The sequence below is a fragment of the Hyperolius riggenbachi genome, chromosome 10 (assembly GCF_040937935.1).
Source record: "Hyperolius riggenbachi isolate aHypRig1 chromosome 10, aHypRig1.pri, whole genome shotgun sequence".
Classification (NCBI taxonomy): Eukaryota; Metazoa; Chordata; class Amphibia; order Anura; family Hyperoliidae; genus Hyperolius; species Hyperolius riggenbachi.
The window spans coordinates 171,583,358-171,598,157 of record NC_090655.1 but is presented as its reverse complement, the minus strand read 5'-3'; the positions used below and the strand labels follow the sequence as shown (position 1 = coordinate 171,598,157).

At 46.0% G+C, this 14,800-nt stretch overlaps 1 protein-coding gene across 2 annotated transcripts in view; it reads right to left on the bottom strand.

Moving 5' to 3' along the window:
• Nucleotides 1–14,800, bottom strand: part of CARNS1 (carnosine synthase 1) — a 535,833-nt gene that overhangs the window by 147,923 nt on the left and 373,110 nt on the right. For both annotated transcript variants that reach the window (XM_068255247.1, XM_068255246.1), the window contains 3 exons: nucleotides 1,266–1,732; nucleotides 980–1,184; nucleotides 273–358 (listed from right to left, as the gene is read on the bottom strand). In XM_068255247.1, coding sequence (XP_068111348.1) covers nucleotides 273–358; nucleotides 980–1,184; nucleotides 1,266–1,732 — 758 coding nt within the window. The remainder of the gene's footprint in view (nucleotides 1–272; nucleotides 359–979; nucleotides 1,185–1,265; nucleotides 1,733–14,800) is intronic.

The window sequence follows — 14,800 nt, the reverse complement described above, 5'->3', positions numbered from 1 at the left end:
ACACACACACACACACACACACACACCACACCACACACACACACACACACACACACACACACACACACACACACACACACACACACACACACACACACACACACACACACACACACAGACACAGACACACACACAACCCTCATGAAACATCTAAGATAGTGATGATCCATTATGAGAAAATCTAAAAGAACTCTTCTCTTCAGGGGCTCAGGATAAGGGTTTGTAGATTGGAGGGGTTTCAAGCCCCAGAAGAATAGAGGCAGCCCCGTTACCTTGCTTAGAATTGGTTGGTCTCCGCGAGATCGGCACACAACGGCACAGAGACGGATCGCCAGCTCTGGGGGGCGCACGGAGCAGCCTGGGGGGTGGGGCAGAGACAGTAATACAGGAAGAGAGAGGGGGAGAAGGGATGGGGAAGAACTTGAAGAAAAAGGAGAGTGATAGAAGCAAAGATGGAATAGAGAAAGAAATAACTGACCCTCCTTCAATATAGATAGAGTATATCTTACAAAAAAAGTATATCTGGGATAAGAAGAGGGAAACCTCTTCAAAAATCACCATTAAGCTGCTGTCCCATGCTGGAAAAACATCACCTCTATACTGCTAGAAAAGATGTGACATCTTATCAAGCACAGGAGACAAGCCATATGATTGAGTAAGGGCCCAGTGTGATGTAGAATAGGTCAAAAAGGCAGTTGTGACAGGGTATGCAATAAGAGAGGAACAATGTTTAATACAGAACATGAAAAAATGCAGCAGACTGAGTATAAAGCAAGAACAGGAAAACAGGAAATGGTTGTAGAGATGAAAGGTGGTAAAATATAAACAAAAGAAAAATAAACACAAAAATAAAGAAATGGGAAGGAAGAGACAGAAGGAAAGGGGTTTCAGGAGAGGATGCTGCAGAGTATCGCTCTCTCTTTGCCCCTCCCATAAAGAAGCACAAAGACTTTCCCTCCCTTTCAATTCCCATGCTTACGTGGTATGCAGGCTGGAGGGTGTGGTGGCTTCAGTCTGCGTGGGGGTACTGTGGTTATAAACCCCTCAAGCAGAATTGCTTGAATCTCTAGATGCTCAGATAAAATGCCTAGCACAGCATTAGATACAAGAATCGGATCATGAGTAGAATAAAAGATGGAGGAAGGAGAAAGTGTTGGATGAGGCAAACAGGTCTTCACCACAACCTAAGAAAGAATGGAAAAATATGAAAACCAAATAACAGAGCCACAAACACTAAGTCAGAAGACACAGAGACTCTTGCCTACCTTTTGATGACCTTTCATCCTTAGCAACATAAAATAGGCAGAGATTTCCTGTTGCACCCTTTCTTCTGTCCCCTCTCCTTGATGAAGCTCCACTACTTTTGTGGCTTTAGCATCCTCTTTATGTGATCCCCAAGATCCTAACTGGTGAGAGGTAGTGAAAAGTAGGGCATAAGGAAGTGTAATTTCGTTAGAATCTAGTAAGAGTCGAACCCCTATGATATCAGAAAGGAGATAGGAAAGCTGGGGCGACCCCCCCATTGGACAGTCCCACTGATCTTCCATGAAGGATTGCTTCTCTTGTAACCAGGAGAGGTATGTGACTCGTCTAGGGGGAGAGAAGGTATCCAAGAACGTACAACCTCCCATTTCAAATGTTATAGCTTGTTTAATAAAAAGAGGAGTTGGACATGTTGAGTTTGGAGGTCTTGGGCAGAGCCAGGTAGTGGAAAGACAGAGGAATACTTTGCCTGAAATCAGAAAAGGATAAAAAAAGATGAATTTAATATTTGTGATCAAAATATGTAGACTTTTATTTTCCTTAGACTCCCACAGATTGAAATTTTGCACTGCATACTACAGATTCAACCAAACTTATGCTGTAAACTGGATAATAGAATCTTTATTTTACAAAGTGCTAACATATGCCATGCTGTACATTACATAAGAAGATAAATTATAGACTTCAGATGGACAATTAGAACCCTGAAACAGGGAAGGTGATGTACTAAGCTGAAGGATTGCAAATTGCAATTGTTGAATTAGTATGGCAATGCATCCAAGGCATCTTACCAGTAGAGATGTAGCGAACGGTTCGCCGGCGAACGGTTCCAGGCGAACTTTGGGGGTTCGCGTTCGCCTGCACCAGGCGAACTTTTGCGGAAGTTCGATTCGCCCCATAATGCACTATGAGGGTCAACTTTGACCCTCTGCATCACAGTCAGTAGGCACATTGTAGCCATTCAGGCTACACTAAGCCCTGGAGCCCCACCTCCCCTTATATAAGGCAGGCTCCGGCGGCCATTAGCCTCACTCGTGTGCCTGCTAGAGACAAAGTAGGGACAGCTGCTGCAGACTTGTTCTTCTAGGGACAGATTAGTTAGGCTCTTTGCTTCTTATCTTGCTCCTGGCTGATTGTTATTGCTTTTATAGCACCCCTCAATAGCTCTTTTCAGAGCTCATCCTGTACTTTTTTTTTTTTCTGTGTGTCAAACTGAAACTTTTGTTTCATGCACAGCCTTGCTAATTGATAGTGTGTGTGCCACTGCCAGCAGCCCAGCACATTCAGTAACAACCTTTGTGTGTGACAGGGAGCTGCACATTGTACTACCCAGTACTGCATATACTGCAGTATCTGTTGTGTTTACTTAACCCACCTCATCAACGCATATACCTAGCTTTGTGTTGAGTGAACGCACCTCACTGCATCTAAGTACCTTTACTGTTCAGTGAGCCCAGCTCACTGCATCCTACTACTTGTTGTGTTGAGTGAACTCACCTCACTGCATCTAAGTACCTTTACTGTTCAGTGAACCCAGCTCACTGCATCCTACTACCTGTTGTGTTGAGTGAACCCACCTCACTGCATATACCTAGCATCCACCTGAGATGGACAAAATGGACAAACCAGGTAGAGGAAGAGGTAGAGGCAGACCCAGAGGAAGGCCCCCAGGCACTGGCAGGTCTGTGCGAGGTGGTGTTGCTGTGATTTCATGCAGACCTGTCCCAAAATACAGTGCTCAGAAGAAGGCACGTGCCATCACTTCCCAAAATTGTGAGGACGTGGTTGAGTATTTAACACAGAAGACCTCATCTCCCGCAGCCATCGCCACCAGCGCTAGTACACGCACCACATCCGCTGCATTTGACACTTCGCAGGAGTTATTTGGTGGTGGTGGTGAAATCACTGATTCACAGCCACTACTGCAACAACAAGAAGAAGGCGCAGGTACACCACCTCATACATCTGAGTTAGGTGGCGATAGTATGGACGTATCGTGTGAGGAGGGGGATGATGAACCACCTGAAGTTGGTGCAGTTGAGGAGGTGTCTGAGGAAAGCGAAGCTGGCCAGGAGGATTACGATGAAGATTATACGGATACCACATATGTTCCCGGTAGAGGAGATGACCAGGGGGACAGTTCAGAGGGGGAGTCAGAGAGGAGTAGGAGGAGACGACTCCATGATAGAAGCAGAGGGAGCTCGTCCTCAGAAACAGCTGGGGGCAATGTCCGGCGCCATGTATCGCCAGCTATGGCCAGCCAGCCAACATGCCCTTCAACGTCAGCTGCTGATGCCACCGTAGCGCCATCACCCCAGGGGGGCTCAGCGGTTTGGAAATTTTTCACGTGTGTGTCTCAGATCGGAGCAAAGCCATCTGTTGTCTCTGCCAGCAAAAATTAAGCCGTGGAAAGGCCAACTCTCACGTAGGGCCAAGTGCCTTACAAAGGCACCTGGAGAGAAGGCACAAACAGCTATGGCAAGAACACCTGAGGAAAAGCAGCACCCCTCAAAAGACAAGCACCCCTGTTCTCCTCTTCCTCCTTCAGGTGCATCGTCTTCATCCACTTTCTCCCGTGCACCTTCACAGCCACCCTCCTCCACACCGCCTCTTCCCTTCAGCGGTTCCTTCTCCTCTGCCCACAGCAGTACCCAGCTGTCCGTGAAGGAAGTATTTGAGCGTAAGAAGCAAATGTCTGCCAGTCACCCTCTTGCCCGGCGTCTGACAGCTGGCGTGGCGGAACTATTAGCTCGTCAGCTATTACCATACAAGCTGGTGGAGTCGGAGGCTTTCTGTAAGTTTGTGGCCATTGGTACACCACAGTGGAAGATACTAGGCCACAATTATTTTTCACAAAAGGCCATACCCAAACTGTACCGTGCAGTTGAGAGGCAAGTGGTGTCATCTCTGGCACACAGCGTTGGGTCAAGGGTCCACCTGACTATGGATGCCTGGTGTGCCAAGCATGGGCAGGGCCACTACATTGCATAGACAGCCCATTGGGTCAACCTGGTGACCGATGGCAGCAAGCAGGGAGTACGTGGCTGCGCAGCGGACCGACTTGTCACACCTCCACAGCTTGCAGGCAGGCCTCCAGCCACCTCCTCTCCACCTGCTATCACCGTTTCGCTGTCATCATCCTCCTCCTCCTCCTTGGCTGGTGCCGCCATCTCCTCTCCAGCTACATAGCCCCAGCACCCCAGGGCCTATGCTGCATGCCAGGTACGACTGTGTCACGCAGTGTTAGACATGTCTTGCCTGAAGGCGGAGAGTCACACTGGAGCAGCTCTCCTGGCTGCTCTTAACAAACAGGGGGAGCAATGGCTGACCCCGCACCAGCTTGAGATCGGCAACGTGGTGTGTGAATATGGCAGCAATTTCATTGCTGCGTTGAATTTGGTAAAGCTGACACACATACCCTGTATGGCACATGTGCTGAATCTGGTCGTGCAAAGATTTGTGTCCAAGTACCCAGGCTTAGAGGACATCCTGAAGCAGGCCAGGAAGTTGTGTAGGCATTTCAGGCGCTCTTACAAGGCCATGGCACGCTTTGCGGACATTCAGCGTAGAAACAACTTGCCGGTGAGACGCCTGATTTGCGATAGCCCGACTCGCTGGAATTCCACCCTACTGATGTTCTCTCACCTGCTAGACCAGGAGAAAGCCGTCACCCAGTACCTGTATCATTACAGTGCAAGCACACAATCTGGGAGGATGGGGATGTTGTGGCCCAACAACTGGACACTGATGCGAAATGCATGCAGGGTCATGGAGCCCTTTGAGGAGGTGACCAAACTGGTGAGTCGCGATGAGGGCACCATCAGCGACTTGATTCCCTACGCCTTCTTCCTGGAGCGTGCCGTGCGTAGAGTGGTGGATACAGCTGTGGAGGAGCGTGAACGAGAACAGTTACAGCAGCAGGAGTCGTGGGCGCGATTTACATCCGAACCCGATGTTTCCACAACACCTGCAGCAGCACAGACGGGGGAGGAGGAGGAGGAGGAAAAAGAGGAGTCGTGTGGGGAAGGAGAGGAGTCAGACTCTGATGATGGTGATGATGAGGAAGGTGTTTCTGTGGAGGAGGAAGGGGCGGCGAAAGAAGAACAACCGCGGCAGCCATCACAGGGGGCTTCTGCTGCTCCACGTTCCCGTGGTATTGTTCGTGGCTGGGGGGAGGAAGAGAAGTTGCGTCCCATCACTGAGGAAGAGCAAGAGGAGATGGAGAGTACGTCTGCATCCAGCTTTGTGCAGATGTCCTCTTTCATGTTGTCCAGCCTGTTGAGGGACCCCCGTATCAAAAATCTCAAAGTGAATGACCTGTACTGGGTGGCCACGCTACTAGACCCTCGGTACAGGCACAAAGTGGCGGACCTGTTACCAACTCAACAGAAGGCGGAAAGGATGCAGCACTTGCAGAACAAGCTGTCGATGATGCTTTACAATGCGTTTAAGGGTGATGTGGCTGCACAACGCAATCAAGGTACCACTGGCAGTAACCCTCCTCCTCCCAAGTCCACGCAGGCAAGGACAGGACGCTCCAGCGATCTCAGGGTGATGTCGGACATGCGGACATTCTTTAGTCCAACTCCTCACCATAGTCCTTCCGGATCCACCCTCCACCAAAGTCTGGACCGGCAGGTAGCCGACTACCAGGCCTTGAGTGTGGATGTAGACACTGCGAAAAGCGACGATGAACCCTTGGACTACTGGTTGCGCAGGCTTGATCTGTGGCCAGAGCTGTCCCAATTTGCCATACAACTTCTCTCTTGCCCTGCCGCAAGCGTCCTGTCAGAAAGGACCTTCAGTGCAGCTGGAGGCATAGTTACTGAGAAGAGAAGTCGCCTAAGTCACAACAGTGTTCAGTACCTGACCTTTATCAAAATGAATGAGGAATGGATCACGGAGGGCTACTGCATGACCGAAGACTAAGTCAGTCCCCACACACAGCATCTCTGCCTGCAGGGCGCTTGCCTTCTCCGCCACCACCAACAGGGTCCAGGATTCTAGGCGGATTCCTGAATTTTTTTTTTACATCAATAAATTTTTATTGAGATTAATAAAGATTGATATAAATATTAACATATAAACAGACGGTACGATACTTGGTGATACATAGTCATGAGTAAACAGGTAGCAAAAGGACTGAACCATCTAACTTGTCTACATGTCAACTTATACGTTTACTTATCAATTCTGGGGCTCGATTCACAAAGCGGCGCTAACCCAGTTAGAGACTTTAGGCATGATAACCATTGCACCACGCTGGTTAAAAGCCAATTTAGGCGTGATAAGTTTAGGCGTGATAAGTTTAGGCATGATAAGTTTAGATAAGTTTAGATCGCTTGCAAAGTCCCACACGCAAAGCAGCGCCATTAATCTTTATGCGAAGTGCACCAGACTTTGCTAGCGCAAAACTTTTGATCAGCTGTGCACTGCCGTGCGAACCCAGTTGACGCTTAAACTTATCACGCCTAAACTTATCACACTTAAACTTATCATGCCTAAACCTTATCACACCTAAACTTATCACACCTAAACTTATCATGCCTAAACTGAGTTTAGGCATGATAAAGGGCTTTTCACCAGCGTACTAACTGTTAGCACCGCTTTGTGAATCAGGCCCCTGGTGTTTTCTCGACCTCATGGGTAACCAGAAAGCAAGTACTCAGGTGAATACCTGATAGAACCAGTTGGCCAGCAGGGCCTCTATCAGATATCTTTAAGGAAGGTAGAGCAATATAGAGAGCCAGAAGAGTAAACAAATCGAAGACTATTATTAAGACATGTGTAAATGGGTGATACCGCCAAGAAAATCCAGTTTTCCGAACAATAAACCATAATATCATAAAACAGCTGATATTAATCAGAATTTTAACCTTTTAAAACTATAAGATATTAACTTACAGTTGTTTATACCTAATACTCAGATGGAGGTAAGAGGGGAGCGGTGTATGCAGGAATCAGTGTTTTCCTTTATATGGGAAGAATTGGTGCCTTGATCTGAGAGCCCGTAATGCATGTTTTAACCAAGCCACTCTGGTGGTATAGTATATATATCTCCCTTGAGCCCTAGTCTAGGTCTGATTTTATTTTCCATGAGTATGTTCAGTCTAGTGGTGGCTAATAGTTGATTGGTATTAAACTCATCTGTGGATTTCCAGTTAGTTAAGATCATGTGTAATGCGCTGAGAATTATGTGGCCTATGAGGTGTTTGCAAGAGCTTGGTAGCTCTGAAGCGCCTATAAATAGCAAAGCTAATTTAGGGTGGAGTTTAAAGTTATGTAGAAAAGCTTTTTGAATAAACCATTCTACTGTGTTCCATAATCGGCCAACTATTGGGCACTCCCATAGCATATGCATATAAGTTCAGAGGCCTCTATTACATTTCCAGCATGTTGGAGGTGTGTTGGGTGAGAATGCCGCTATTTGTCTTGGGGTCCTGTGCCATCTAAAATTTTCCTGGAGATTTCCCAATGAGTGTTGCATTTGGATATTTTGGAGACTACTCTGTTTGCTAAAGTTAAGTTATTGACTGTAATATTGCAGCCTAAATCTGCAGACCATATTAGGGCGTATTTGTTCAGCGGGGAGGTTTGTTCTAGGCAGAGATAGTTATACCATATAGAGATGCCGCCTGAAAATGGGCCTTTGCAATTTAACATTGTTATGATGGAGGGGGGGAGAGTCGGAGTGGTAATTTTTATAGATTTAAACAGATGGAAGATTCTATGGTATGTATACAGTTGAGATTGCGGTAGCGGGAATTGGCTGGTTAGTTTTGCAAAGGTCTTGATTTGTGTCTCGTCTATAATGTCTTGCAGGTGTTCAATACCAGCATCTCTCCAAGTTCTCAGATCAAGGTTAGGAGTAAAATGTTCGAGGACCTCTATTGGAGTTGGGATAGAAATGACATCTGTTGTGGGTGGGGGTGTTTTAAAAAATATTCCCATGCTTTTATAGAGGATTGGATTGAGGGATAGTTATTGGACGGGATGCTTAACAATAAGTTCCTAAGCTTTACGCCCAGAATCTGGGATTCCAGTTTTACCCAGGGTTTATCTGAAGTAGGATTCCACCAACTTCTCACCATTTCTAATATTTGAAGCTTGGTAATATATTTCAATGTTAGGGAGTCCCATGCCCCCTAAAGCTTTGGCTAGAGTCATAACTTGATATGCAGTCCTAATTTTTTTCCCCTTCCACACAAAGTTGCTAATACATTTTTTAAGGTCACAGAACCATGATTTAGGTATCAATATGTGTAAGGTGCGGAGCAAATACAGAATTTTAGGCAACAAAAATAGTTTGAAAGCCGCTATTCGGCCTGACCAGGACAGCCAGAAGTTGTTAAAAGTTTCACATTCTTTCCGAATATCCGATAATAAGTTGACCAAATTAAGTTTAAATAGCTCAGTGGCCCGTTTTGTCAGTTGCACACCTAAGTATGGATTCCTGAATTTTTAAGGCCGCTGCTAGCAGCGGCCACTACACTAATTTTTCTGGTGCGTGTACATGCCTGCCTAATTTTTTGGCTGCACTGTGGGCGGCTACAACAAATAAACAAAAAGCATGTACATGTGCCCATCCCCCTTCGTGATCATTACCTTGCTGCGGTGAAGGGGCTTGCGTATCACAATGAAGCAATGACCGCCGGCTATTTGAGTGTCTCGGGTGAGTGTCTCGGGTGGGGGTGGGACACAAAAGATAAGGTCATTGCTTCATTGTGGTCAGACCAAATTTGATCAGCTGGACAGTCACTGTTGTTCTATCATTGAGCTACCACAGCCCGGCGACCATATGACCTTAAAAAACGCCATGGCCTACACTCTGGCCACGGTGCGCACCAGTCCAGCACGGCCGTCACTACGCAAACAGCTTGCGGTGCGTTACACAGTGAGTTTAGTGTGTCAGTGTGAAGCAGAACTATAATTACACTCCCTGATTGATGTATACTAATGCAAGATGTTTTAAAGCACTTTAGGCCTGCAATTTAGCATTCAATGTGATTTCTGCCCTTAAAACGCTGCTTTGCGTCAAATCCAGATTTTTCCCCGGGACTTTGGGCATGTATCCCACTCCGTCATGCCCCCCTCCAGGTGTTAGACCCCTTGAAACATCTTTTCCATCACTTTTGTGGCCAGCATAATTTTTTCTATTTTTCAAGGTTCGCATCCCCATTGAAGTCTATTGCGGTTCGCGAACTTTTCTGCGAACCAAACCTTCCGCGAAGGTTCGCGAACGGGGTTCGCAAACCGAAAATCAGAGGTTCGCGACATCTCTACTTACTAGGACAATGGGCATCTGCAATATACAGGATCTTCTTAAAAAATTAACATATTGTGATAAAGTTCATTATTTTCTGTAATGCACTGATAAACTGTAGACTTTGATATATTTTAGATTCATTACACACAACTGAAGTAGTTCAAAGCCTTTTATTGTTTTAATATTGATGATTTTGGCATACAGCTCATAAAAACCCAAAATTCCTATCTCAAAAAATTAGCATATCACGAAAAGGTTCTCTAAACGAGCTATTAACCTAATCAACTGAATCAACTAATTAACTCTAAACACCTGCAAAAGATTCCTGAGGCTTTTAAAACTCCCAGCCTGGTTCATTACTCAAAACCGCAATCATGGGTAAGACTGATGACCTGACTGCTGTCCAGAAGGCCATCATTGACATCCTCAAGTAAGAGGGTAAGACACAGAAAGAAATTTCTGAATGAATAGGCTGTTCCCAGAGTGCTGTATCAAGGCACCTAAGTGGGAAGTCTGCGGGAAGGAAAAAGTGTGGCAGAAAACGCTGCACAACGAGAAGAGGTGACCGAACCCTGAGGAAGATTGTGGAGAAGGACCATTTCCAGACCTTGGGGGACCTGCGGAAGCAGTGGACTGAGTCTGGAGTAGAAACATCTAGAGCCACCGTGTACAGGTGTGTGCAGGAAATGGGCTACAGGTGCCACATTGCCCAGGTCAAGCCACTTTTGAACCAGAAACAGCGGCAGAAGTGCCTGACCTGGGCTACAGAGAAGCAGCACTGGACTGTTGCTCAGTGGTCCAAAGAACTTTTTTTCAGATGAAAGCAGCATTTGCACGTCATTCGGAAATCAAGGTGCCAGAGTCTGGAGGAAGACTGGGGAGAGGGAAATGCCAAAATGCCTGAAGTCCAGTGTCAAGTACAGGTCAGGCGCTTCTGCCGCTGTTTCTGGTTCAAAAGTGGCTTTATCTGGGGAATGCGGCACCTGTAGCCCATTTCCTGTACATGCCTGTACACAGTGGCTCTGGATGTTTCTACTCCAGACTCAGTCCACTGCTTCCACAGGTCCCCCAAGGTCTGGAATCGGTCCATCTCTGCAATCTTCCTCAGAGTCCGGTCACCTCTTCTCGCTGTGCAGCGTTTTCTGCCACACTTTTTCCTTCCCACAGACTTCTCACTGAGGTGCCTTGATACAGCACTCTGGGAACAGCCTATTCGTTCAGAAATTTATTTCTGTGTCTTACCCTCTTGCTTGAGGGTGTCAATGATGGCCTTCTGGACAGCAGTCAGGTCGGCAGTCTTACCCATGATTGCGGTTTTGAGTAATGAACCAGGCTGGCAGTTTTAAAAGCCTCAGGAATCTTTTGCAGGTGTTTAGAGTTAATTAGTTGATTCAGATGATTAGGTTAATAGCTCGTTTAGAGAACCTTTTCATGATATGCTAATTTTTTGAGATAGGAATTTTGGGTTTTCATGAGCTGTATGCTAAAATCATCAATATTAAAACAATAAAAGGCTTTGAACTACTTCAGTTGTGTGTAATGAATCTAAAATATATGAAAGTCTAAAGTTTATCAGTACATTACAGAAAATAATGAACTTTATCACAATATGCTAATTTTTTGAGAAGATCCTGTACAGGTACCATGAGTTACTACGGTGTTCTATACATCAGGAGTCTTGCTCAGCTGAATATTACTTTAATTTCAATCTCCATGTCAGGTTGCTACAAGCGCACGTCAAATCTATAAATAACATGAAGTTAGTTGAGCAGGAGTATTTGGGGTCACCCAAAAACTTGTGCCTTGCCTTGTTTATTGTTGTAAAGACACCATTTCATTGCCACTACATAGTACATGCTGGAACAAAATAATTTTGATTTAAAATTGGCTGAGCCCTTACTGTCTGTTTTTTTTTTTTTTTTTTTTTTATTGTGTTAAGCCCATAAACCCTTGGCCGCAGGGCCAGCATTTAGGGTTTGTGCTGACCTAGGCACAACAGACTTACTGTGCATTGCTCAACCATTCAGCGCACTTTACACAAGCAGATGCTATATGCGAGAGTGATGCAGAGGAAGCATTTTCTCTACCCACATCACAAACACAGCAGCTTGAGGTATGCTAAAGCACATTTGGACAAGCCAGCTTCATTTTGGAATAAGGTGCTGTGGACTGATGAAACTTAAATTGGGTTATTTGGCATAACAAGGGGCGTTATGCATGGAGGAAAAACAAATACAGTAAAATATGGTGGTAGTTCCATCATGCTGTGGGGCTGTGTGGCCAGTGCAGGGACTGGGAATCTTCTCAAAGTTGAGAACGCATGGATTCCACTCAGTATCAGCAGATTCTGGAGACCAATGTCCAGGAATCATTGACAGAGCTGAAGCTGCGCCAGGCTGGATCTTTCAACAAGACCATGACCATAAACACTGCTCAAAATCCGCTAAGCCATTCATGCATATGAACAAGTACAACATTCTGGAATGGCTATCTCATTCCCCAGACCTGAATATAATTGAAAATCTGTGCTGTGAGTTAAAGAGAGCTGTCCATGCTTGGAAGCCATCAAACCTGAATGAACTAGAGATGTTTTGTAAAGAGGAATGGTCCAAAATACCTTCAACGAGAATCCAGACTCTCATTGGAACCGTTTAGAGGCTGTAATTTCTGCAAAAATCTACTAAATATTGATTTCATTTATTTTTTGTGGTGCCCAAATTTATGCACCTGCCTAATTTTGTTTAAACAATTATTGCACACTTTCTGTAAATTCAATAAACGTCATTTCACTTCTCGAATATCACTGTGTGTGTCTCCTATATGATATAGTTAACTGACATTTTGTATTGCAACAACCAACAATTAATACAGGAAAATCATGTCAATTAACAAGGTTGCCCAAACTTGCAGACAGTTTGGTATTGATGCAGTTTAATGGGAGCTGCCAGAGAGATATGAGTGAGTCCCAGCACTCAGTATGCATGGAAGTTAAAACCAGAAGATTCTCCCAGTGCTAAGCAGTTTAACCAAAAATACACATACCGGTAGTTTTGCAGCATTTCCTTAGAAAATACACAGAATGTGGCAGTTTTGCATCAAAATACAAACAATGTGGCAGCAATTCCCCCCAAAATACACATTATGCAGCAGTGTTTCACCCAAAATACACATAATGAGGCAGTTTCCTCCAAAACACACCTAATGCGGCAGTGTTTACACAAATACACATAATGCGGCAGCATTTCCCACAAAATACACATGATACAGCAGCACTTCACCCAAAATACACATAATGAGGTTGTGTTTCCTCCAAAACCCACATAATGCGAGAATGTTTCCCACAAAATACACATAATGCGCAGTGATTCCCCAAAAACACATGATTAGGTAGCATTTCCCCCCAAATGCAAATAATGCAGCAGTTTCCCCCAAAAAAACAAATAATGTGGCAGTATTTTCTATAATATACACATAATGTGGCAGTGTTTCCCATAGAATGCACATAATGCACAGCGTTTCACATAAAATACACATAGGGCTTGATTCACTAACTGGCGCTAGGCCGGTTAGGACGCCCAAACAGTTAGTGGCAAACTACGGAGTAAGCAAGGATGAGCCCATCCAATGCGCTCAAAGGTGCGACGATAACGTCGCACTGATTGTGCACTATATTGCCTTTGCCCGCACAAGGATGCAACTTTATGCACGCAAAGGCCATATAGCGCGCAATCAGTGCACCATTATCAGTGCACCTTAGTGCGCGATCAGCTGTTTAGTGCGCACAAACCCTCTGTTCACTCCGGCGCTAGTACTTAGTTAGTGAATCAGGACCATAATGTGCAGCGTTTACTAGAAAATGCACATAATGCACAGCATTTTCCAGAAAATACACATAATGCGCAGTGATCGCCATAAAATACACATAATGGGGTTAATTCATCATTCTGCAGTAATATTACCATGACCGCACAGCATACAGCAATATTACCTGTACTTATGCACAGAAGTACTGCAAGATACGCTACTAGCATGACCCACTGTACTCCAGTAGTGCGACCACTACTACTGTAGCGTGCTTGTTACCATATAGTTACATAGTAGCAGTACTTCTGTGCTTAACCACTTGCTTACCACACAATGGCAAAGTGCGGCGGCAAAGGGGCATGCCCAGGACCACGTAACGCCAATTGGCGTCGGGTCCTGGGACTCCAGCTGGCCTGGGGATCGCTCGCTGTGATTCGCACACGCATCCGCCGGCAATAGGCTCCGCCCGCGACGTCAACCCGCCAGCCGATCGGAATGTTAACCCCTCGATCGCCGCAATGGAAGCGTATAATACGCTTTGTAATGTATACAAAGTGTATTATACAGGCTGCCTCCTGCCCTGGTGGTCCCAGTGATCGAGGGACCACCAGGGCAGGCTGCAGCCCTCCTTGTCTGCACCCAAGCACACTGATCTGCCCCCCTGCCCCCTGATCGCCCACAGCACCCCTCAGACCCCCCCTGCCCACCCCCCAGACCCCTGTTTGCACCCAATCACCCCCCTAATCACCCATGAATCACTCCCTGTCACTATCTGTCAACGCTATTTTTTAGATTCGGTCCTAAACTGCCCCCTGGGGGCTCCTGATCACCCCCCCACCCCCTCAGATCCTCCCCAGACCCCCCCCTGTGCACTGTATACATCTATTCTCCCCTGTAATCACCTGTCAATCACCTGTCAATCACAAATCAATCACTCCCTGTCACTACCACCCATCAGCTCAGACCCTAACCTGCCCCTTGTGGGCACCTGATCACCCGCCCACACCCTCAGGTTGCCCGCAGACCCACCCTCAGGTCACCTCCGAAAGTGCATTGTTTACATCTGCTCTCCCCTCTAATCACCCAGTGATCACCCATCAAACACCCCGTCACCACCTGTCACTGCTACCCATCAGATCAGGGGATCAGTGAATAATGGCGCACAGCGCCTATGCATAAAAATGGCGCCGCATTAAAAAGATACGCTTATCGCTATTTATCGTTAGTACTGCATAATAATGGCGCACAGGGAAAAAAGAAGAAAAACGGCACACACTAACGTTATTTATCAATAGTGGCACACACTAACGTTATTTATCAATAGTGGCACACACTAACGTTATTTATCAATAGCGCCCTACATAAGCCAAACTGCAGACGTTATTTAACTGCAAAACGGTGAATGGATTTAATGTAAAGGCCCGTTCAGACTACAAAATGCGGACCGCAACGCATGCGGACCGCAAC